This window comes from Cucumis melo, chromosome 3, assembly GCF_025177605.1.
Source record: "Cucumis melo cultivar AY chromosome 3, USDA_Cmelo_AY_1.0, whole genome shotgun sequence".
NCBI classification, from domain to species: Eukaryota; Viridiplantae; Streptophyta; class Magnoliopsida; order Cucurbitales; family Cucurbitaceae; genus Cucumis; species Cucumis melo.
In genome coordinates, this window is record NC_066859.1 from 17,881,141 (window position 1) to 17,902,409 (window position 21,269).

At 35.1% G+C, this 21,269-nt stretch overlaps 2 protein-coding genes across 17 annotated transcripts; both read right to left on the reverse strand.

Moving 5' to 3' along the window:
• Positions 1 to 1,742: 1,742 nt before the first annotated feature.
• On the reverse strand, positions 1,743 to 4,186 carry LOC103501291 (protein LURP-one-related 7). Its single transcript, XM_008464831.3, has 3 exons — positions 3,722 to 4,186; positions 2,695 to 2,904; positions 1,743 to 1,907 (listed from the first exon to the last, which is right to left on the reverse strand). Exons 1-3 carry the CDS (start codon positions 3,935 to 3,937, stop codon positions 1,776 to 1,778), a joined length of 558 nt encoding a protein of 185 aa, XP_008463053.2. The 5' UTR covers positions 3,938 to 4,186; the 3' UTR covers positions 1,743 to 1,775.
• Positions 4,187 to 6,282: 2,096 nt separating this feature from the next.
• LOC103501292 (RNA-directed DNA methylation 4) lies at positions 6,283 to 20,064 on the reverse strand. 16 transcript variants are annotated; one of them, XR_007819395.1, is made up of 8 exons: positions 19,660 to 20,064; positions 8,909 to 8,989; positions 8,271 to 8,371; positions 7,629 to 7,779; positions 7,418 to 7,539; positions 6,991 to 7,078; positions 6,834 to 6,901; positions 6,283 to 6,750 (listed from the first exon to the last, which is right to left on the reverse strand). XR_007819395.1 is itself a non-coding variant. In XM_051081958.1 (8 exons), exons 5-8 carry the CDS (start codon positions 7,431 to 7,433, stop codon positions 6,650 to 6,652), a joined length of 273 nt encoding a protein of 90 aa, XP_050937915.1. In that variant the 5' UTR covers positions 7,434 to 7,539; positions 7,629 to 7,779; positions 8,131 to 8,204; positions 8,283 to 8,371; positions 19,660 to 20,064; the 3' UTR covers positions 6,283 to 6,649. The 16 variants fall into 16 exon arrangements, 14 of the variants coding, with proteins under 14 accessions (XP_050937915.1, XP_050937913.1, XP_050937912.1 ...); XR_007819394.1 differs by having other exon boundaries at positions 8,131 to 8,371; XM_051081958.1 differs by lacking the exon at positions 8,909 to 8,989 and adding an exon at positions 8,131 to 8,204 and having other exon boundaries at positions 8,283 to 8,371.
• Positions 20,065 to 21,269: the final 1,205 nt, after the last annotated feature.

Genomic DNA, 21,269 nt, shown 5'->3' on the forward strand with positions numbered 1-21,269 from the left:
AATTACATCATATAACCCTATGATCGATAAAAGGAGCAAAGGAGAAAATTGAATGTTTTCCTCTTTTAGATATCAAAATCTTTCGTGACTTTTCAAACTTCCACTTGGTTTCTATTCTTTGCTTGAATTTCTTGGATGAGCATGCTAAGTAGATTAAATTAACAACTTAATCATGTATACTTGTATATCTGTTTGCCCACATCATGCATGTTGTAGTTATTCGTAATTGTATCGATAACATGCTTAGTTTGAGTAGAAATATGTTTCAATTTTAGCTATGGTTCGACTTCTAGTTTTTCTAGAGTCACCTAATAACAATAGATAACATAATCTAAAGAATGGGAGTACCTTAAGTTAGACTTGGTCGATTTAATCTACTGTTCTAATCAATCCACGAGCTTAATTTAATTAACTTAGTAAAATGGTTGTGTGACAATACTTAGTTAATTTAGACTCCATTTAGTAACCACTTCATTTTTTGTTCTCTCTCGCGATTTATCTTACTTTCATGCACTTTAATTTCATGCATTTCATTTTCCTATCAACCAAATGCAAAATACCAAATTTTGTACTGCTTTCCTAAGGCTTATTTAGCTATTTTGGTAGACAGAGATGGAATTGTTAGAGCTGATATTCCTTTTCGAAAAGCAAAATCGAAGTATAGTGTTGAAGAGGTTGGTGTAACTATTGAGTTCTATGGCGGTGAACTCAATGGAGTCAGTTATAGTAATCCTGCTACCGTAAAAAATATGCTCGACGTGCTCAATTGGAAGAAATTTTTTATTAGATCGTGCTACTTTAAAATTCGATGGGGGTTTTTCATAGAGAGATTTTATCTCAAATTCTCTATGGTTCGACCCAAACTTTCCACTTGTACTACTAAGTAGTATAGGTAATTATGTCGGTCTATAAATTTCAATTGCTTGTTGGAACCTTTAACAAGTTCTTTCCACCAAATCTAACATGTGTATTCTAACTACTAAGGTTTTGAGTAAATTACTGGCCTGTTTAGCATTATCCTAAAATCTTGTTTTGTCTATTTTCAGGACTATCAAAGTTCTAAGTTTGGGTCGGTGAAAAGCATTCAAGAAGTGCTAGGCTTACAATTTTTTTAAGTTTATAGCATAGATTTGTTCATGGATGCTTTATTTATTTAATTTGTAAAAACAGAGCAATTGGACTAAAATCGACTAATTGAAGCAGAAAATGATGAAATACCTCTAAGGATGGTAAAAGCTTGACCTAATACAAGAGAATGGGTGAAATAAGACTAAACAAGGTGTGGACGGTTTGCCATATCAGAAATCATGACCAAAAATTAGGTTGGCATCACGATGCCACGAAAATATATGCACCAATGAAACTTGTTTTTAGACTACGTTGTGGAGTGCCACAGCAAAGATTATAAACTTTGTCTCCATTTAGTTTGGAGTATGAGTGGTTAAACTTAAACCAACAAATTTGTCATGTTTTCTTGATAAAATAAGATATCTAAAAATAATGGTACTTGGTCAAACTAGAAACTCGATCTGGAAGACGATACTCAAACTTATTTACAAGTTTGCATAAAGTAAAAACTACAACACAGAATTGCTAATAAAGATAAAATACTTTTTATTGAAAGCCATTTTTATCTAATTATCAAATGAAAATTGTAGATAGTGATCCTAATTACCCTTTCTTCTTCCATTAATTATCCCATTTTATTATTTTGCTTGACTAGATCCATCAAACAACAGGCGGAATAATAACTTCGTAATATTTATTCAGATTTGTTACATTCGTCCATCAAAGAATATTACAATCAAAGCTACAATCAATGCTGGATCAACAGAACTAGGAAATATGGTCAGTCGAAATCTTCCCCTTCTGACCCAAATTTGATGAAGTTTGTGCATTAGGCTTGTCTGCATCAAAAAGGAAACAATCATTACTCACTCTTTACTTACAAATGCGAAGAGTTCTATGTAGCTTATGCACAAGAAATGATTCTGTCTTTTCAAACAGTCAATTTGTTGCAGAAATTCTTTGTACAATTGAAATTGCAAAGACACTAACATGGGCTCGGAGGAAGGATACATGGTTTATAAACAGATTTCCTCATCTATAATTATTAGGCTTTCATTGTGCCTGAGTTGCAGATTATTTTAAGCCAATAAGGTAGTTAGTATCCTTGTTGAATTGCTCAAGCTAGCCCTTTTGTCCTCTGCACAATTATAACTCTTTTGGTTGATCCAAGCTAAGAGCAAATATAAGGATACAACAATAAGAAGACACATCATATTTTAAAAATCTACAATACAAACACGGCAGTTACATGTTTTTTAGAATGTATATCATACGAAAAGAAAATTCAAAGTAGATGAGTTGAAGCATTTATATGCTTAAGAACTTTGTTTGATGTATTAAAATTTGAAATTTATAATTGTTATCATATACAGTGTCTTTTTAGTTTACTCAACCAGTATTTTACGTATGTCTAACATATTCATTGTACTAACACGTTTCGGATACATGTCCAATCAGAGTATGTGCTTACATTAAAATTAAGAAGACTATAGCAAGCATCACAGTTAGTATTGTCATGATCATATTCCACTCAGCAAATAGGGATTAGGTATAGCATGCTTAATGGTTGAAAGGAACAGAAAGCTTCATAAGAACATTCTTCCATATGTTATTGTTATGCTGTACCTGGGCCACTATAGTATTGCCGCTATATACAGTACAGGATCTTTGAAACGGCCAGCCTTTCATCTCGAAGCTCGTATTTGGGTCGTCTAAATTTCCACCGACTAGGAAGACTGAAAACTCAGTTCTTCTAAGTTTGTTGAGTGTTCTTTGCACTTTGAAGAGCAAATTCTCCTCACCAACATCTCCTTTGAATCCTTCCCAAGATTCTTTCTGAGACCAATACAAATTTGTTCACACTGTTTCAGAAAAACAACAAAAAGGAAGTCTAGCACAATAATCAGAAGTGCATCTCATAATTTATAAGGTACCCAGCTTCCTAACAACCTTATCAGAAAACTAATTTGCAAGAATTTCAGGAATAAAATTCACACGTTGTTTGTTTTAAAAGCCTGAAAAGGTTAGAGAGAGTCATTCATAAAGCTATTAACCAAATGCAAGGTAATTTCAACTTTGAAATGTCTTGAATGCTCAAAAAGACTAAAAACGGATCTCACTATCCATTCAAGGTTTAGACGGGTATCAAATCAATCATGTCATCCCATTGGCACATCGATATATGTATTATCCATTTTTCCTTCCAATAATAAAATTGCTCTCTTCCTCTATCCAAGAATGTAGTAAACACAATAGTGAACTACGAAAATCTTTGTGTTCTTAATGTTAACATTTTTTGCTTGTCAATTTCATTTCTGTCATATAATACTTGACAAGACCCAACAATAACAATCGCAAAATCACAAACAACTAGAAAGCACATAAGGGACAAAAGCGATGGAAGAAGAGGTCTATAAACAAAGTGAATAACCTAAAGTTCAAACGAACAGGAAATACCAAAATTATTAGGTCATACAAACTGGAATTCTGCAATTATTTTATACGATGGAAGAAAAATCAATAGAACAACTCTCAGGTTTTCAAGAATTGGAGGCCAGAAACTTCAACTTGTTCCTCACGTGATTAGGAACTTAGAAGCAGAATACTAAACAAAGGTATTGTAGTGGAAGTTGAAACAAACATAGATACTCACATTAACGCGAAAAATGGAAATGAGAGGATCAGCGGCATCGGCGTGAGGCAGTAGAATCTTGTCAACTGACGAAGATTTGAAAGCATGACGATTGATTTTGTAGATGATATCGCCGGAGGAATTAGTGAGGTAGTGGGGATGTTCTTTGGAGAGGAAAAGATCAATGGGAATCGGAAGAGCTGCAGAGCAAATGGTGGGATCTGAAGAATTAGCCATAAACCATACAGTCGGGATGTTCTTTGGGACACAAATGATATGAGCTTTCAATTTAGTCCTATGTTATTAGCAGAAGTAAGGGTACATTTTTCTATAACTTATAGCTAGGGATGATGACCAAATTTATCGTACCTCACCATCACCATGCCATTGAGTTTTCCCATATAAATAGTGCAATAAAAATTAGATGATGATAGGATCAATCTCATTATTACATTAAAGAACCCCGTGAACATCTCTAATGTGATGTATGGTTCTCGCGATTGCGTTAGTGTTACAAATTTCATTCCTAATTTTATAGATTGTAAAAGATAGTTAGATTTGACATGAATAACATCTTTAGATTTCATAATTTTGTAAGGGCCTGTTTGGAATGACCTTACGAAAAAAATATTTTCTAAAAAATGTATTTTCTTTTAAACATTTTTTTCTAAAAACTCCTAAAAAAACAGATGTCTGTTTGGCAACTATTTTTCAAAAGTGTTCTTAGGTACGAATTTGTTTGATTTGTAATAGAGTATATATATATATATATAGAATTTGTCCATAGAGATTTTGATAAAAGTTCGAGGATGTTGGTTTGAGGTGATCGGCTTACTGTAAAATGATAATCAGATGTTGGTGAAGTGGTCATTGGAAGTCAAACAATGGCAATCACAAAAAAAAAATAGTTGTTGGCAATTGACCGATAACAGTTACCATAAAACAATCGACAAAAATAAGCAAAAAACGGTCACAGAAAAATGACCAAAAAAAGTTAATAGCCAACGGCCACGAAAAAAGGGTGAAAGAAAGTTGACCGACGACAGTTAGTGAGGATAGTTGAATGTGTTGACCGGAATTTTTCATACAAATTAGAGAGATTAACCATTAAACACACGAGATTTATTTTTCTAAAAATTGGTTTCAACTCTTTGTCCTAAAATACATTATTCTATAAATTCATTTTTTTCAAAATTTAGTTTAGGTGGTTGCCAAACACATGATTTTTTTTCCAAAGCAACTAATTTTTTTAATTTAATCACTTGAAAATGCAATCCAAACACACCCTAAAGATGGATCATGATCATAAAAGTGTTGAAAAAGAAGTCATTCATGCAAGAACCTCATTAGTCCATCTATCTTATTGAGGAACAAAATTCTAATAGTAAATTATGAGATTGAATTTTAAATTTTCTTCGAACCAAATGGTCAAATTTGTAACTTAACAAAAGGGATTGAAGGAAAAGATTATTGAATTCCGAAATATAGTTCATTTTCTTATTAAATTGTAAACTCAGTTAATGTTGTTTGGAGGACGTTACAATATAGTCTCCATGATTCATAGTTTATATTTAGTCCCTTTGATAAGATTCTTCCCTTAGTTTCTATAAAATTGACTATTTAAAATGATTTTATCAAAATAATGCAACTATAATTTTCTTAAAATATTTTTGGAGTAAAATATTTTTGGAATAAGGAGATTCGAGAACTGAGGTGTCAATTAAGTTATGTTTAGTTTTAAAACTATTAATGAACTTTTTATTAAAATCATAATGACTAACTTTTAATTTGTCGAAAATATAGATTCAAAATTGTAATTTAACTTGATTTCTTAGTCAACAAGCTAAAAGGATATTGAAAAATTTAAAGCTAAAAGGATCAAAATTGTAATGCACTAAAGCTAAAAGAATTTCAGATTCTCAAATGTCCATAGAGCAAACATTTATATGGCAACTAAGCTTAGAACCCTTTTAAACTTTATTTTAAGAACATATTCTTTTAAATGTTAGCTTATTATTAAATTAAATATGAAATGTAGACGACACAAAATGGAATATTATTACTTACAACTTTAAAGTGAGATTGGAATAACCAAGCACATAGAATAATTATAAACTTTTGAAAATACTCTTACAAAATTTACAAATATTTAGCTATACATTCCATAACACTTTAAAAATCTAGCAGAACTTGTTAATTTAAAAATAAAATAAAATAAATAATAATAATTAAAAAAAAAAGAGTAAAAAGAGTAATTCTATTCTTACAAAAGTGATTTCAAATTAAGTCCTTAATCTTAAAAATAAATATTAAAAATAAATAAAATCCCAAACTCAACTTTACTATTTAATTGGAAATGAATTTTAATCTAAAAACTATTATTTTATATCAGAAAAATAAAATGCAAGGACTTGATTACAAAGAAAACTTTAAAAGTTAACTAAAATGTGAGAAGTTCATAGCATTTTTTAGAATCTCATATAGCAAATTTAGTTAAACATTTCAAGTATTTAATTGTAAAAATGAGTCATTTTGAAAAAAAAAATTAAGTGTTTGAGAACTCAAAATTTACTTTTGAAAAATTTTGAGGTTCAATCTAAACCCTTCATGTAAAAAAAGAAAATAAAAGTCGCTTTTTTCCCTAATCAAGCCAAAAAGACCCTAAATCTTCCACATTATATACATCCCTAATCATAGCAAGCATTCCTCCCATAATAAGCAAATCGCTAAAAACCCTAATTAAAAAAGATATATATTCCCTAAGGATGAAAAGCTTGTTCTATCTCTAGTGAAAAATTCAACGATAGGACCATCTCCTATCTTCACCTTCATCATGACCACCATTACTATCATAATCAAAGCTATCACCACCATCATCTTCATCAAAATCATCATTTATGTCATCCTCATATAATTCAACTTTTTCCTCCTCCGATAACTCATCCTCTTCTACATCATTACTTTCTGAGGACTGCTTCTCATCATCTCATTTGAAGATTCACTCTCCAACTCTTCCTCATCCGGGTAATCGAAGCACGGATTGTTTTCAGCTGAAACCAAAAAAGACAATCATAAAAGAAATCAGATATAATTTAGATTTTTAAACTAGAAGGAAAAGGTTTTTGGTTTTTACCATTTGAATCATCAGTTTCATAATCGGAGTCACTAGGCCTATCATGATCCAATTCATCAACTTGTTTCCTGAAAAAAAAATATATGAAATGATTAAAAAAAACATAAAGTGTAAACCATAGCAGAAAGGGAAACCAGAAAAAGGGAGAAAGACGCACAAAGGAAATGGATAAGAGGCATCGTCTTCAGCAATCTCCATATCATTCTTCACAGTATAGTAGTCACATACATAATCATCTACAGGCACTGAAGAAGTGAAGACAGACATAAAAATAAGAAATTACATTTTTTTTCTTTTTTATAAAAAAAACCATTTCATATATAAATGAAATAACAAAAGATCACAACAGAAACTAAAATAAAACCCCAAATACAGAGATGAAACTAAAAAGTGAGGTAAGGAAGAAAACTTAGGCAAAGCAAGAACTGGACACTATAGCTGGAAAAACAAATAACGGATGAATAATAATTATCCTCTTCATCCAACTTTCTACTGTTGAATTATATAGGATCATAGTTGCATCATTTATAACTAAAGTTGTACGCCAAATAATTCAAGTGACTGCTAGAAATATTGGAACTTACAATTTTGTTTCATCATGTTTGCATCTATATCTTATTCAATTTCGGCAGCCGCACTTGGAATAAACTCCCTTAGTAACGGCAGGTAACTTGATAACATACTCTGATCCTCCAGAGATATTTGTCTGCACTAATAACAAAATAAAATTTGGCCACATAAATGAGGATTTTGTAAAGTATCGAGACCGAATAACATCAATATAATAGAACTCACTCCTGCTTTGGGGCTTCACTCGATATTTCATTTGTATCAAGACGAATAATATCATAGATATGATATACATCATGTAAATGGTCATCTTTTTCATCTTTAACCCCTTTCCTACTTCTCCATATGCTCAAATCTAGCGTTTTTTTGCCGCAAGCTGATAAAAGGAGAAAGCAGTAGCACAAGGAAACCATGATACCTCACCAAAATAAATTAAAAGTTCCATATATGAAAACAAGTTAATCATACTATAGAATGCCATCTATAAGTGCAAGTGGGTTCATAATCTTATTTGACCAAAAATCTTCAGATCAAACAATGCTAATATTCATCTTTTTAAGAGCATTAAAGGAATGTCTTCATATATCACATAACTCTTGTTCTTGTCTAGCTTTAACCAACAACTGATCTTGTCTCGACTGCATAATACTAGTTAAGGCGAGAGAAAATACCAAATAAGTATCGCACAAACTAAGAACCAAACAAACAAATAGATAGGACACCCTACAATCTCTCTCTTAAAATTTCTTCTGCCTCCTCATTCTTTAGGTTATTTGCAATGGTGGAAGCAGCATCAGGTGCCTAAGGGAAAATGGTTACTGATGTAGAAGAGAGTTAAAATATTGAAGAAGAAGATTAATAACTGACTAGAGTGCTGACCACAAAAGACTGCACAATTGCAACAGTGGCATCAGAGCTTCTTAATGTCTCCACATGCTGTACAAATATCTTCTTGGTCTTTAATTCCTCTGGTGCAAGAAAAAGATATACAATCAGGGATAGGGAGTTAAATAGATTTATATTTAAATCATACTCCATTGGCCACATAGCTGTGAAATACAGTAAAATCATTACCGAGGTTGATACCCCAACCAAATAGAGATGTTTAATCAATTGGCAAGAACCGTAAAGATAATAAATCCACTTCTCCCCTCCCTCACAGAAAAAGAAGAAACAATAACAATAAATCCACTTCTCCCCTCCCTCACAGAAAAACAATAACAATAACATAGTTTTCCTACAAAGAGTCCATGCAATAACAAATTTACATTCCCCCAGAAGAAAAAAAAAAAAACTACGTATAATCTGCAACTGAATATTCGTGAAGAACCATACATTGTTGCATAAACATATTGTTTATTAAAGGATAAGTGGTACTTACAGTGTAAGAGGTAATTACAAAGTTAAAACAAGCATTTGACCCAAGTGAAATTACAAACACAGAAAGGATCACTTGTGGTGTAAAGAAAAAAAGAACACAGGTACAGGTTTAGAAATTATCAGACCTTTATGGAGTGTTTCTGAAATTGATAAATTCTCAAAGTCCAAGAGTGGTCGCTTCGATGGCCTCCCATTGATTTCCAGCCCTAGAGCATACAATTTTTGGGGGTAGAATATATAAACAATGCAAAAATATATAAATATATCAGGGGCGAGGGAACAAAGGAATTGGCTATAACTATGTGCCCACCACATAGCAATAGGCTGAAAATCATCACAAAGGTCACTCTGCAAACATGGACAATTCAGACTTCATTTGATGGCTCATAAATAATTAAACATCGAAGGAGATGGCTAGTAAGAAGACAATAGAAGAATGTGATTTCCAAGAGTTAGAAGCTAAACAATGAAATCATAAAGCTAAATTAGCAAAAGAAATGCTTCGAGGAAGGGAATGAAAGAGTGTCTAAACAGAACTCACACAATGCATCAAGTCGAGATTGGGAAGCTTTGCGCTTAACCCTAACTAAAAGAGGGACCACAGTGAGAGAAGTCAATGAGTATAAATAGAAGAATAAAAAGAGAGGGAAAGTTGGTTAGAGTTGAGTATGGAAATTCTGTTGTGTCTTAAGATAGGATTGAGGGAGGGTTTCTGTACTTTTCAATTCGATTGTGTGAATTCTTGTAATTCCATTTTGCTATTAGCAATAAAGAGACGTATTCATATCGATTGTTAAACCTCTTTTGGAAATCAAGTTCCAATGTATTGGTATCAAAGCATGAACCTGAGAAAACGAAGGAAGATGACGAAGAAGAAAGAAGAAAGGTTCGAGGCAATAGATCAAGAAATCTCTGGCATCCGAGCAGAACTTCAGAAACTACCAGCGGTCGAGGAGAAGTTATCTTCACTGGCAATGGTAAAGAATATTGAGCAATTAAGTATTCAAAGCGAGAAACAACAGCAGCAACACCAATTATTGATGAAGTACATCGAAGGCATTGTCAAAGAGAAATTTGTGATAACACTTGATACCGAAGGTTCATCAAGTAGAACAAAGACGAGTGAGAATAAGGTGGTAGAAGGTGAAGCAATGATACTCGAACTCACTGAAGAGTCGAAAACTAGTAAGAAGAAAGAAGAGGAAAAGACGAGTGACTGAAGCAAATTTAAGAAGGTCGAAATGTCAGTCTTCAATGGAAGTGATCTGGATTCTTGGCTATTTCAAGTATTGAAAGCAATAACACAAAACCAAGCTTACATGGAAACCCGAGAACCGGGAGAAAAATCACGTTGTTTTTAGTTTTATTATTTTCTGATAATCATACATATGCTCCCACTGTCAAGTCTTTCTTTAATGAAATACCGATCAATCAAAACATGTTTAGTTCTATCATGTTGAACTGGGTTGTTAGCAATACTAATAGCGGCTTTCTTATCACAAAAGAGCTTCAATGGAGTCTCGCATCCCTAATAAAGATCAGACAAGACTTTCTGGAGCCAAATTTCCTCACATATTCTCAAACTTGTAGCTCTATATTCGGCCTCAGCACTGCTCCTGGCCACAACACTTTGCTTCTTACTCCTTTAAGTTACAAGATTGCCCCAAATAAATGAACAATAACCAAAAGTAGACTTTCTGTCAACAATAGATCTTGCCCAGTCCGAGTCAGTATATGCCTCAATGGTCTTTCTGTCTGTCTTTCTAAACATCAACCATTTACCAAGTGTCGTTTTTAAGTATCTCAAAATTCTTTTGACAGCTTCCATGTGTTCCTCATAGGGAGCCTGACTGTACCCTAGGACTTGAAAAATGTAGTGAATCTGTCAAACTATGCTCTGGGTGACTGTTTCAGACCATATAAGGATTTTTGGAGTTTACAAGCCTATGAACCAAACTGGACTTCAAAGTCAAGCGAGGCTCATGTAGACCTCCTCTACTAGATCTCTATTCAAAAAAGCATTTTTAATATCCAACTGATATAGAGATCAATCTTTGTTTATAGCAACGAAAAGGACTGACAGTATTCAACTTAGCAACAAGAGAAAAAGTTACTGAATAATCAACACCATAGGTCTGAGTAAACTCTTTTACAACTAACCTTGTCTTGTGTCTGTCAAGTGTTCCAACTGCTTTGTATTTGAGAGTGAACACCCATTTGCATCCCAGAGGCTTGTGTCCCATGGGTAGAGTACAAATCTCCCAAGTGTTATTCTTTTCAAGAGCTTTCATCTCTCCCATGATAGCATTCTTCCATTCAAGACATTCTAAAGCAATGTGAATATCTTTCGATATTATGGTAGAGTCAAGGCTGGCAGTAAAGGCTCTAAACTGTGGTGAGAGATTCTCGCGTGACACATAATTAGATATGGAGTGCTTTGTATAGGACCTAGTACCTTTTCTCTATGCAATAGGAAGATCAAGAGAAGGATCATACTTGTCAATATTCCCTGTATGACCCTATTCAGCTTCATTGTTACTGGTTTCTATTCTGACTTCAGTCTCATCACCACTGTCCTTTTCTTCCACATTTTAAAGAACAGCAACATCAGACTTGTCATTCTCACTCATTGTATTATTAACAAGGTTCAGTAGGGTTTTCCATACCTTGATCTCGAGGACATTCGAAGTCTTGGATTGGAGCCGACGGCTAACTAGTAAGGGACCCGACTTCCTTTCTGAGATTTCTCCTATAATACGTTTTCCAAGGAACTTGGTCTGTGGGTAGGATTATAGGATGAGGATCAATGTTAGACACGATACTAGGAATAGGTTCGATAAGTTTAAAGGTGTTGTTAGACTCTTCACTCACACTCTCCCCTGAAGATGACTAACGGGAAAATAAGGTCAATTCTCATAGAAAGTAACATCCATAGCGACAAAAAATTTCCTGGATGGCAGGTGAAAACATTTATAACTGCGCTAATGAAGGGGATACCCAACAAACACACAAGCCTGAGCCCGAGGGGTAAATTTGGTATGATTAAGGCCAAAATTGTGGACATAAGCGATACACCCAAACACACGAAGAGAAACCTCAGAAACAAGACGAGTAGACGGGTAGGACTCCTTAAGACATTCTAAGGGAGTCTGAAGGTGGAGGATACAAGAAGGTATTCTATCGATTAAATGAGCTGCTGTAAGAATAGCATCTCCCCAATGGTATGAAGGAAGGGATGTGGAAAGCATAAGGGAATGGGCAACTTCCAGAAGGTGACAGTTTTTTCGCTCAGCCACTCCATTTTGTTGAGGAGTGGCCCACGAGTTTTGGTGAACAATCCCTTGGAAGCTAGAAATTCACTAAGGTTATGTTTTTGGAATTCCCAACCATTATCTCTCCGAAGAATAGCAATTTTTTTATGGAAGTGTGTTTCAATGGTGTGATAGAAGTTTTGGAAAATAGAGGAAACTTCAGATTTATCGGTGATAAGGTAGACCCAGGTAAGACGGGTATGATCATCAATGAAATTACAAACCACCGTTTCCCAGATGAGGTTGTGACATTGGAGGGACCCCAAACGTCATTATGGATAAGAGTAAACAGTTGTGTTAGTTTATATGGTTGTGAAGGAAAAGAAACCCGATGTTGTTTTGCCCGAATGCACACATCACAAGATAACAAGGAGACATCTATTTTAGAAAAGAGATGGGGAAACAAATATTTCATATAAGTAAAGTTCAAGTGACCCAGCCAAAAAATGTCACAAATATTTCAGAAGTGCTAAAATAGGAAGATAGTAAACTAGTCCTAGAGATACTACTAGTGGAGGTATTATCATCAAGGATGTAAAGTCCTCTACTATGTCGAGTAGTGGCAATCGTCCTTCCTGAATTCAAGTCCTGAAAGCTAACAGATTCAGGTAAGAAAATAGCTTTACAGTGCAGCTCATGGGTGATCTTACTGATAGATAACAAATTGTAAGAAAGCTTAGGCACATGCAAAACATTCTGGAGAAAGAAACCGTCAAAGAGAACTATTTGTCCTTTCCAAGCAATCGAAGCTAAAGGCCATTGGCTATCTGAATTTTCTGATTATCGGCACAGGGGGTATAAGAGACAAAATGCTCCAAAAACCTTGAGTGATTTGTGGCCCCCGAGTCCAAGATCCAGAGATTCTTCCCATCAACACTAATAAGGCCAAGGGACTGAGACATACCTGACTGAGCAATGGCGCTTAGAGTAGGAGAGCTGGTCCGACTAGCAATAGGGCTAGTTGACTGAGAGGTGCTAGCAGTCTCCCTAACATCGGTACGCCCTGAGTTCTGTTGCTCGTTGGAGAAACGTTTGTTACCTCTTAGGGGCCAACCGTGGAGTTTCCAACACTGATTCTTGGTATGCCATTGCATTTTGCCATACTCACAAACGAGAATTGGTTTGTCATTATTCTTTTCATTGTCATGAGTCAAGGATCAAGCACTAAAGGCAGCAAAGTTAGTTATATAATTTGAAGGCACATTAGGAAGCAAAATTACCGAGTTCTTGGAATACATCGGTAGATCGGTCGATTTAGACTATGCCGAGGATGCACCAACTTCAAAAACAGCTCTCCTATAGGTTTGGTTAATCCCAAGACCACAAACATATGAATGTCCATAACCGGAGGGTGCCGATGACTTGCCCGCTTCAATCCCCAATCTATTATGGAGTTGGTCAGCCCCGTTCCTATAGAAGAAAGGTTGCTGTAAAGGGTCGACGGACAGATTTGCATTGTTGTACAAATTTGAAAGTTCTGTAGGTTGCTGTCTGGTGCCGATGGGTGGCGAGTGCAGCGGCGGATGGCCGAAAGGGTGAGATGGTTGGACGGTTGGCGAGGGTTGGCCCATTGGATAGATCGACGGCGTCTGAATTCTTTGGAGTAGTTTTTCCATGGTGATGTCAACGACGGTGGTGACAACAGCAACTTCTATTTTGGTCTAGTTTTTTCCTAAACTTTTTTCTAAGGTTTCGTTGTTGCTTCGCTCTGATACCATATTGAAAGCAATAAACATGAAACCAAGCTTACATGGAAACTCGAGAACCGGGAGAAAAACCACGATGTTTTTAGTTTTATTATTTTCTGATAATCATACAATAGGTACAAGAGGGGAATGCATAGAAAAGTACAGAGATAAAAAAGGAAAGAATATTTAGGGTAAATCTCCCCAATGGGCTAAGCCCACAATTCTAACATCAAGCGAATCGGTATTTCCAAATCCATAAACTCATCGATTCTAAGAAAATAACTATTGTGGTGATTGGCTTGGATGGACCAGTACTTGATTGGTACCATCGCAAGCTGAGAGCGATAAATTCAAAGGTTGAGCAGATTTGAAGTCATAAATATTGGAACGTTTCCGATCAATCCGAGAAGGCTCAATCTACGGCAGATTTTTCTCGATCAGGCAAAATTCGATAGTAGAGGAATATCAAAGCTCTTTGACAGGTTAGTAGCACCATTATCGGATTTACCTAATAGAGTTCTAGAAGAAACGCTTGTGAATGGATTAATTCCATGGATCAAAACGGAAGTTGAATTTTGGGAACCTATTAGGTTAAAGCACAAATGATGATATTAGCCCAAAGAGTTGAGAATAGGGAGATCATACGAAGGGAAGTGAACTTAACAGGATATTCTGGAGGTAAATACCCGATCTACCCTTCGAATACTATTAAACCTAATTCACCTGTGAATACAAATGAAAATAAGTCTGGAACAATATTTTCCATGAGAACTATTACATTGAGAGGAGTTACGACTGGGAAAAATAAGAAAGAAGGACTAGCGAAGATGCTTTCTAATGCTGAATTTCAAGCTAAAAGAGAGAAGGCTTTATGCTTCCGATGTGATGAAAAGTACCATTAAGGACACAAATGCAAAGGAAGAGAACAGAGGGAACTGAGAATGTTGTGACGGAAGATAATCAAGAAGAAGAAATTATAGAAGAAGATGAATATGGGTTGAAGGAGTTGAATGTGATTGAAATCAAAGAAGAAGTCAAAGCAACAGTAGATTTATCCATAAACTCTGTAGTTGGATTATCAAATCCAAGAACTATGAAGGTCAAAGTGAAAATCAAAGGAGAGGAAGTAGTTGTTTTGATCGATTGGGGATCCACACATAATTTCATATCTAAAAAGGTGGTGGCAGCCCTGAAACTACCTAGAAAAGAAATCTCCAATTATGGAGTAATTCTGGGATCCAGAACAACCATTAAAGGGAAGGGAGTATGTGAGGCTGTGGAACTTGTGTTGAATGAATGGAGAGTAGTAGAAAACTTTATACCACCTGAATTAGGAGGAGTTGATGTCATCTTAGGGATTCAGTGGCACTATTCATTAAGAGTCACCGAGATGGATTGGAGGAACCTTACGATGACCTTTTTCCATGAGAATAACAAAGTGGTCACTAAGGGAGATCCAAGCTTGACGAAAACTCGGGTTAGTCTGAAGAGTATGATAAAGACATGGACAGATTATGACTAAGGGTATTTGATTGAGTGTAGAGCCTTGGAAGGAGGAATCTCATTTGCAAATTTATATGGAGTAGATGAGGTAACAACTATTCGAGAGTCTATTCTAGCTGTGTTATCAAAGTTTGAGGATGTTTTCGAATGGCCTGAAAAATTACCACAGAGGAGGGAGATTGAGCATCATATACATCTTAAAAAGGGGACTGATTCGGTGAACGTAAGGCTTTACAGATAAGCTTATCAGCAGAAGGAGAGATGGAAAAACTGGCAGATGCATGCTATCCTCAGGAGTAATTCGTTCGAGCACAAGCCCTTACTCAAGCCCGATCTTATTAGTGGAGAAGAAAGAGGGCAACTAGAGATTATGTGTCGACTACAGAGCACTAAATAACGTGAGCATTCCAGATAAGTTTCCTATACATGTGATTGAAGAATTATTTGATGAATTAAATGAGGCAACTTTATTTTCTAAGATAGACTTGAAGGCAGGGTACCATCAAATTAGAATGTGTAATGAAGATATAGAAAAGACTACATTTGGGAGTAACTCCTTTCCAAGTTGTATATGGCCGATCACCACTCCCGTTAATCTACTATGGAGATAGAGAAACTCCAAATTCAACCCTTGATGAACAATTGAAGGAATGGGATATCACACTGGGGGCACTGAAGGATCATTTTAAAATTGTGCAAGAAAAAATGAAAAGTATGATGATTATAAAAAAAGACATGTTGAGTTTCAATAGGGAAAATGGTCTTCTTGAAGATTCGTCCGTATAGACAGGTGTCATTGAGGAAAAGGAGAAATGAGAAGTTATCTCCAAAGTTCTTTGGTCCATACTGAATTACTGAAAGGATTGACACGTGGCATACAAATTGGAGTTACCAGCCTCAACTAGAATCCATCCTATCTTTCAAGTATCTCAACTTAAAAAGGTGCTGGGAGAACACACTGATGTGCAGGAGATAGTACCATATATGTCTGAAAATCATGAATGAGTTGCAGTACCAGAGGAAATATTGGGTTACAAGAAGAATGATGCAGGAGCATAGGAAGTTTTGATAAGCTGGAAAGGATTACCAAGGTACGATGCGACCTAGGAGGTTTATGATGATTTCCAACAATCATTTCCTGACTTTCACCTTGAGGACAAGGTGGATTTGGAGCGGGAATGTAATGTTAGACCATCGATAGTTTTACAATATAGTAGGAAATGGAAGAGGGGAGTAGCACGTATAAAAGAGGGACCACAGTTAGAGAAGTCAATGAGTATAAATAGAAGAATAAAAAGAAAGGGAAAGTTAGTTAGAGTTGAGTATGAAAATTCTGTTGTATCTTTGAGAGAGAAGATAGCACGATTGAGGGAGGGTTTATGTACTTTTCAAATCGATCTTTTTAATCAACTCAATTGTTTGAATTCTTGTAATTCCATTTTGCTATTAGCAATCAAGAGAAGTATTCATATTGATTGTTAAACTTGCGCGTTGGAAATCGAGTTCCAACATCATGATGTTGGAATATACAAGATCCCACATATTTGCAAAACATTAAAAAGAGGCATGGATCTTAGCAATTTCATTTATGTTTCTCTAGGATTGTTAAATATGATGAGGCAGTTTATTAATTAAAAGGAATTAGTTAGACCAACTAAGACTCACTTTACTAAGCTTGCATAACATTATCAAGTTTAAATCGCTTGAAAAACAATTAAGATGTTTACGCTTGAAAAACAATTAAGATGTTTACTTTGGACGAATGGAAAAACAGCAAATGGAGCAAAGAAACAACAAGGAAAGCGAGTTGCTCAAACAATTTTGTTCAAATTTTTTTGGAATACCATCGTGTTTTCTCTTAAAAGTATCCGACCCTTTAATGCGAGTACTTAGGTTGGTAGAGGGTGAGAAGAACCCTTCTATGGAAAACATTTATGAGGCTACGAATAGAGCTAAGGAGACCATCGCAAAACCCTTTGATGGTAAGGAAGAAAAGTACAAAAATATTTTACAATAATTGATCGACGATGGGAGCTTCAGTTGCATCGTCCTTTACAAGCTTGGGAATATTATCTAAACCCAAAATTCTATGACTCAAATCCAAATATTGAGGTTGATGAAATTATCAATGGGTTGTCTACATGGTTGATACATGTATAAAAATGATGGTTGCTTCCTTGGACATTCAAGATAAGATACTTAGAGGTCTAACCAAATACAATAAAGCTGAAGGACTATTTGGACAACCTTTAGCAATTAGATAGAAGGACAAAATATCTCCAAGTAAACTTTAATTTTAAGTCTTGGATTAAACATTGAATAGCATTCAAATTGAAAGCTACTAATATACTTTGATCAATAGTGGAATAGTGGGAAGATTTTGGACCATCAACTCCCAACTTGCAAACGTTCGCTGTGAGAATTTTAGGTCTCACTTGTAGTGCCTCAAGATATGAACGTAATGGAGTGTTTTTTAACGAGTTAGATATCTTCTATTATTTGTAGTGCCTTTAGATGTGAATGTAATTGAACTTAACAATAAAACTTTTATTATGTACTTGCAGCTTCATAAGCAAGAAAAGGAATAGATTTGCAAAGAGTAGACTGAATGATATAGTCTTCATAAAATATAATAGAGCACTAAACTGTCAATATAACATTTGAGACATTGTCAACCCCATCTCTTTAAAAGAAATCAATGATAGTAATGAGTGGCTGAATGGAAGAATGGATGACGAATTAGAGGAAATGAGAATTAAGTTCATTAAGAAATATGTCTTAGACTGAAAGAGCACGACGCCGCCCAAAGACCAGATATGTACATAGTATGTGTGTATATATACATATATATTATTTTTATATATATTGCACCTCATAAGAAGAAGAAAAACCTCGTGCCTTTTTATGCATCGTAAGCCTAGGCTCCAGAGGGCCATTGGGCTTTAGTGTACCTTAGGCACTTTATCGCCGATTGGACTAACAAATTTTTATCTGAGCCTTTAACTGAAAACCTTCAACTTCTGTAGAAGAGCATCTACTTGGACCAACTCTACTGCATTTAGAACAAGCTATAAAGTCCCCCCGCCCCCCTACCAAAAAAAGTTCCGCAAGAAAGAGACAGAGGAAAAAAGATGCTTCAGAAATTCCTCACTGTCATTACATAAAACGCACCAATCAGAGAGAAAGCATAATTTCAAAGGATTCTCCAGATTCTACACCAGGGGTTTAGCCTTTCAAAAGAGAAGATCCACAAGAAAACCTCGACTTTCTTAAGACAAAAAATAAATAATGTCAAATCTTTGCCTCTCCAAAGATATTCGTTTCACAATGAGCTTGGGAGAGAGATTTAACCGAAAAGGTGCCATTATTTTCTAGCAACTACACAAACAAATCATCCTTATTATTTTATCTACAAAGTTAAAGCTTGTTCAAAGGAGCAACCCAATCATCAAATTCACCACTAGTGAAATTTCTTTGGAAACTTAAAAACCCATGCACAAAGGGAATCAGACCAGCATTGGCAAACCAAAGAATCCTTGGCAATCACAAGTCTAACAAGCCTAAGAAATTCCAAATAAAGAGGCAAGTCAACCAACCATTTGTCCTTACAGAATCGGGTTTTATCTCTTCACCCACTCTATCTACCATTCCTCTAAAATGAGGATGCAATTGCCACTAACACAGAAATTCTAAAAAGAATACATTTAACATTCAAGGAATTTAATGAAATTGTTTCTTACCAAAATATATATATTATCTCAAAAAATTCAATATTCCCGCTCACAACTCAATTTCCCCTTCCCCTATGGTTTCTTTTCCATCAAATAACCCCCACAGACTCATGATGGAGTCTAATAACACAATAAAGGACATTTGCTATGGTAATGAATGCAACCCACCAAATCAAAATTAAATAAGAAAATGAACACCTCAGCATGCTCAACATTCTCAAGGTTACCCAAAGCTATATAATTCAAATAAGCATACATCACTGATCACATGACATAAACAAATAAAAAGCTTGCATGATTAGCAAATAACAAACGTACCTAACAGATAGAATTCTACTCACAAAAATGTTACAATGCGCATCTAAGCTAGTCGATAGTGAATCGATCCTAAACATTTAAGAGAAAAATTTTTAATTTTACTTAATGAAATTGAAATTATCAATGTCCAGCTTTAACTTACCCAAATTTGAGATAAAAACAACTAACGAAAAAGTCCACAGTCAAACCAAAAGTCACCAATTAGCTTCAACATGGAAAGCCCAAATTAATTCTGAAACAGCTTTATCTTTAAAGCCTTTAATTGAACTTTAATGGGTATTAAAAAAACCAACATCAAAACCCAACCATCTCCCCCAAAACTCACCAAAAACTGGCGACTGAAGGCGGCGTAGTGGCTGGGTGGAAGAGCGGCGACCGGACGGACGGAGGCTAGGTGCGGCGCGGCTCATCGATGGGACGTGGCCCAAAAACAGAACGGCGAGGAGGAAGCTTCGGCTGGGCTTCTTCGTGCGGCTTGGACCAACAGAAACGAACGACTCGCGTGACAAGGAAGCGAACGACCCGCTTCTCAGCTTGCAGTTCAAAGGGCTAGTGCGCGGGATGGTTCGCGGCTGCGGCTTAGCTCCGACAAACGATCGGCGAATGCCCGGCGAACTGAGACGGCAATGCACGGTGGATAGAATGGCAACGCCCAGTCGAGCCCGCGTGAAACGGTCGTTCGCGAGGAAGTAGGTGGAGAAATTTCTTCTATTTTTTTTACTTCCACGCTTCATTTGGAAACTCTATTTTTTAAAAATATAAACGCCAAATTATTTACTAAAATATTTTTGAAAACGAAAAAAAGCCTACAGTCTAAAATCCAAAATATCGGTCACGTAAGCTCGATTAATGTTCTAGTAAATAATTATTATACGCGATAAGATACAATTGATACACGATCTTATAGATTACCAAAGATATAAACGATCAAATAATAAATATTAAACGATGACGAAGACTTTAGATATAAATGATCATGTAGATTATCTTCAACGATTGTCAGGTATGTGCGTCCAATCATGTATGTAAGTATAAACGATCGAAAAGGATCATCATACACGATTGTGTGAACAAAGATACACAATTAATACACTATCTTTTAGATTACCATATATATAAACAATGAGATAATAAACACTAAACGATGACGAAAAACTTTAGATGTAGATGATAACGTAGAGTAGCTTCAACGATCACCGCATATGTGTGTCTAATCCTATATGTAAGTATAAACAATCGTTTAGAGAAACTGACTCCAATCACTCATAATTACAAAAATATCATCGAAATCAACGCGTTATTAAAAGGAGAAGGCATTTGCTCAGACTTTTCATCTTCTTTACAATCATTTGTCCTCTTCACTTCATTTTTGTCGTGCATCTTCTTCGTTAATCGTTTATTTTCTCATAACTTCTTCAACAGAACTTCAGAAATTCTTTTTCGTTTTGTTCTTCACCTTCTGTTCTCAATCTTCAAAAATTTGTTTCCGGCATTCTGGTCGTTGATCAATATTTTGTTTCCTCAACCAAATCTATCTTCATCTGTTTCAATCTATCCCTATCTATCATGATCTGTCTCGCATACAAAGAGGTCTGAATTTATATTCGTTATATTTAATTGAATAATCATTACTATTCTCTATACCATAACACTAACTTTTTTTTTTATAAATAGATGGTGAGCAAGAAGCAAGCAAGATCAAGTAGCAAATCAATAAAATCTAAAGTAAAGGCATAAGAAAGAAAAAGAAATGAATGTAACAAACTAGAATGTGAATATTTGTCTTTATAGTATTCTATCTTTGTCTATATTTGTGTATCTTTGTCTGAATAGCACTATGTATTTGTGAATATGTTAAAACTAGCCATTGTTTGTAACATACTGTTTATTATATCTTTTAGGTGAAACATCATCCAAATGACATAATTATGGAAG

Bases quoted from the DNA above. Each gene is read 5' to 3' on its own strand.
- LOC103501291 (XM_008464831.3), bottom strand. From the start codon at position 3,937: ATGGCTAATTCTTCAGATCCCACCATTTGCTCTGCAGCTCTTCCGATT. The intron at 2,905-3,721 runs GTGAGTATCTAT...TATTGGTCTCAG, and splicing joins TTTCCATTTTTCGCGTTAAT to AAAGAATCTTGGGAAGGATT. The intron at 1,908-2,694 runs GTACAGCATAAC...TTTTTGATGCAG, and splicing joins GCAATACTATAGTGGCCCAG to ACAAGCCTAATGCACAAACT.
- LOC103501292 (XM_051081950.1), bottom strand. From the start codon at position 19,744: ATGAGCCGCGCCGCACCTAGCCTCCGTCCGTCCGGTCGCCGCTCTTCC. The intron at 8,990-19,659 runs GTGAGTTTTGGG...TGTATGCTCTAG, and splicing joins CCTTCAGTCGCCAGTTTTTG to GGCTGGAAATCAATGGGAGG. The intron at 7,540-7,628 runs GTGAGTTCTATT...TTATTAGTGCAG, and splicing joins AGTGAAGCCCCAAAGCAGGA to ACAAATATCTCTGGAGGATC.